General features: G+C 34.9%; 1 protein-coding gene across 1 annotated transcript; it reads left to right on the top strand.

The window, feature by feature from the left end:
- The first annotated feature begins 1,852 nt into the window (after nt 1-1,852).
- Nucleotides 1,853-2,377, top strand: LOC105763756 (uncharacterized). Its single transcript, XM_012582094.2, has one exon. The coding sequence runs from the start codon at nt 1,853-1,855 to the stop codon at nt 2,375-2,377; it is 525 nt and encodes a 174-aa protein (XP_012437548.1).
- The last annotated feature ends 1,840 nt before the right edge of the window (nt 2,378-4,217 follow it).

Below are 4,217 nucleotides of genomic sequence, written 5' to 3'. Positions count from 1 at the left end.
CTGGTGCTCTTTAGTATGTGGTTCTAACTCGATCGGATATTGTCTATGCTGTAAATCGTGTCTGTCAATTCATGCATGCACCTACCATGGTTCATTTGATAGCCTTAAAACGTATCCTGAGATATTTACATGGTAGTATCACTCATTGGTTGATGCCAACTGGGGTCTTGATTTTGATGATCGCCGTTCTATTACGGGGTTTTGTGTCTACTTCGGTCATACACCTATTTCGTGGTGTTCTAAGAAACAACAAGTTGTGTCTCAGTCTACGACAGAGGCTGAATATCGAAATCCAGCTGCAGCTTCTAGTGATATTGTGTGGTTAGCGTCTCTGTTAACAGAGTTACAAATCAGTTCTGCTGATCCTCCTACAGTTTGGTGTGATAATTCAAGTGCGGTAGCTGTTACAGCTAATCCAGTCTTACACTCCAAATTTAAACATGTTGAACTTGACTTATTTTTTGTCCGCGAAAAGGTGGCTAATGGGTCCCTCGTTGTCGATGAAGTGCCAGCTTGTGATCAAATTACCGATATTCTCACTAAACCATTGTCTGTCTCTTTGTTTGCTCAATTTCGAAGTTTACTTCGGGTCTTACCCATTGAGAAGCTGAGTGAGTGTTAAACAATAGTATAAATATTGTTAAGATTGTTAGTCTGTTATCAAATATGTTAATTAGTTGGTTAGGAGCAGTTATTCTCATATGAGTATATAAACTTCATCAATGTGTTCATTCAACAGATAAGGAATATTGATTAAAGAATTGCTCTGTAGTTTATCTTTCTGTTCATACATTTTTTGCATAGTATCTAACAATCAAGGTTCCAGGATTCTTTAGCTTTATTACACCACAAAAGTACATGATCCAGATCTTCAGGTGCCCCCCACATGCCGGTAGCACATTTAAGCCCTTCTCCAACACACTCGAGTCTTACACGGAATAAAATTACTCCCACACCTCCAAATGAAGTCTTTAATCTTTAGAGGTAACACCAGCTTCCAAAGCTTCGCCCAAGAGTTGTGCAAACCTCATAGCATAAATACCAAACCGAGAAAAGTGTCGTAGCAAGAAATTTGGAGGGCTTGAGCCATAGTTTTAGAACAATTTCTTTACTCGCTTTAGATAATTAACAACTTATTTTCCACTTACCAAACCGTTTACTCAATTTTTCTCTAATAAAAGAGAAGACTTGGCTCTTATTACAATCAATAAGAGGAGGTAACCCAAGATATCTTCCATGATCAAGAGAGGAGATAATACCCAAAATTTGACAGACATCATTTCTGACAATGGGATTGGTATTGGCAATGAAAAAGATCCACGACTTCTGAAAGTTGATAGACTACCCAGAAGCTGCCTCATAAACTCTCAAAATATTAATATAAATATCACCAATTTTTCTATGTATAGCGAAGGACATCACCTAGTAACCATAATAGTTCATTGCTTTAGATATATCACCAATATTGTAATAGTTGAACGTATCATGCTTTTCAATAAACCTTGAGTTTCTGCCGGATTAAATTAAACATCGATTTTTATTTGCTGTGAGCATTCCTTTTATGCCCACCATTGAATTTCTCCGATGACACTAGGAATATAATTAAATATAGCGGAGAATACAATGCATGTGCATCCCTCTCTTTGGCAGATGCATTGGTGAAGTTCTTTGGGCCTGCTCTTCGTAGAGTAAGACGAGAATCCTTCCTTTTTTTTTGTTTTGTTTTCATCCCATATATCGTATGCCAGAGCTTTTCCTCCCTATTGACCGACCCATCCAAGGCCATTGTGCTTCCTATATATATACATTGATGATTAAAAAAACCCAATATTGTTGTCTTGATTAGAGCAAAATGATTAACCGTTTAAGCACAGGCAAGAGCTGGTACAAGTGTTTCCGGTATGAAGAAGGCAGAGATAAGCCTGGCGATGTCCGAAACGTTATGTTAGTAGTTGCTAGCCTCATAGCTTCCGTCACCTTCCAAGCTGGTGTCAACCCTCCTGGTGGAGTATGGCAAGATAATAGTAGCGGACATGTTGCAGGCAGAGCCATTTATGCATACCAATCCGAGGTCTACTATGTTTTCTTAATTGCCAACACCCTAGCTCTCTCCGCTTCCATTCTTGTCATCATCTCACTCACCTACAGGTTCCCTTTCCATCTCGAAATTGTTATTGCTACCATTTCCATGATCGTCACTTACAGTTCCGCAATTTTCGCCGTTACTCCCGACGAATCGGTGAGGTTTCGGTACGTCATAGCCGCCGCTTCCGTGCCTTATATATTGCGGATTTTCATTCAGCTCTTCAACATGGTGTTTAAAAATAATGAAAAACCTGAATCAGAGAATTCTGAGAAAGTAGTATTGAACTATTGATCTTGTATTTCAGTTTCATTGTACGAAACATGTTGCAACTTGCATCTTGTTGCAGCACTCGAAACAGAGCACAATCTTCAATACATTGGGTTGTTTAAGTTGTTATTAGTCAATGGTTTAAGTGGCTTCATTAATTAATTATTTGTTGAGGTTTTAATTATATCTGATCAGTTTAATAAAATGTCTAAAATTAGGTATAATTTCTCTCTACCAATAAATAAGAAGATAATGCGCTGAAGTGCATTTAAACTCACGTCCTCCTACATCTACAATAATACTCATACCAATCGAGCTAAAATTCGATTAATAATTAACTATTTATTTCAAATCAATACAATCCAACCAGTTGATTGTCACGAAAGTAGCGTGATATTTCTTTGTGGAAATAATTCCACTCACCTACACCCTTCAAATCAAAAGCCAAAGGGTTGATTGTCACTGTGGTACATATATACCTCAAATTGTAATAGTTTAACGTAAGGAACACGTTGCAATTTGTTTCTAGGGAATATTAGTTTGAAAAATTGGGCAGTTTTTAAGGCTAATTTTTTATTTCAAATCCGTTTAAATTAATTTTATTTTTAAAACTTAGAATTCTAAATTTTTAAGGCATTTAAATACAACCAAAATAAAGTGAAAATATAAAAGGAGCTTGAAAGAATTAAAAAGTCACAAAAAAAACACTACATGTCAAGTGATTGAGTAAATACTCTCAAATGTATTTTTAACTCAAAGAATAAAATACAATTGAATGATTACAAATGAGAGGGAAGACCTCTATTTATAGTTGAGTTTCCCCATATCTAAAGGTATAGATTAAATTACATCAGCGATTGAGATTAGTGCCTACAATAATTACCTTGGTAACTTTAGTTTTATAGGAGTGTTTCACTGAGCCACAAGACTTCAAGTACATGAATTTCTACATGTGTTCCATGAATAGACTAGTTCAAGTGAGTTAAATGAATCTCGTTTAATCAGTTGAACTTGATGAGTCTATGAATTCGTCACGGGCTTTGATCTACGACTCGTGACACTTGCATCTTGTCATATCACTCAAACATAACACAATCTTCTATACATTAGGTTGCTAAGTTTTGATTGTCAATTATTAATAAAATTTTATTTTATTTTTGTTGAAGAAAATAAATCAATTATTTGTATGTTTCTTTTTTGGTTATCCAATGATGAAAACTTACAAAAATGGTCACTCAACTATTTGATTTTGTTTTTTTTGGTCACCAACTGTTAAATGACTAACGGGAAGATAATGTGCTAGCTTTTAAAAGTGGTATAGTAACAATTTTAATTCTCAACATTTATTTATTGTGTCAATTTAGTTTTGATTCTAAAAAAATATAACCCTCAACATTTATACATTATGTTGAGGAGTTAAATTTTTTAGAATCAAGACTAAAATCATCGAGGATTAAAGTTGTTATGCTGTCAATTTTAAAAGCTGTCAAATTCTCTACGGTCAATGATAATAAAAAATCGAATTGTTGAGTGACCATTTTATAACCTTTTATAGTTGAACAACAAAAAAAAACTTACCAATAATTGAGTGACTACTAATATAATTTGAATACTACAAGGGCTTGCGTTACTAGAAGGTAATCCAACCAGTCGATTGTCACGAAAGTACCTTGATATTTCATGTATGGAAATAGTTCCACTCACCTTTACCACTCAACTCAAAAGTCAAGGGTTGAAAATTATTCATATAAAAGCATTTCCCTACGTGTTGACTGACCCATGCAATTCCATTAAAGTGGCACCTATATATATTGAATCGATGACCAAAAACTTGAGTATCCTTTTCATTGCTTAGACAAAAAAA

This window comes from Gossypium raimondii, chromosome 12 (genome assembly GCF_025698545.1).
Source record: "Gossypium raimondii isolate GPD5lz chromosome 12, ASM2569854v1, whole genome shotgun sequence".
NCBI classification, from domain to species: domain Eukaryota; kingdom Viridiplantae; phylum Streptophyta; class Magnoliopsida; order Malvales; family Malvaceae; genus Gossypium; species Gossypium raimondii.
This window is presented reverse-complemented; position numbering and strand designations above follow the sequence as displayed.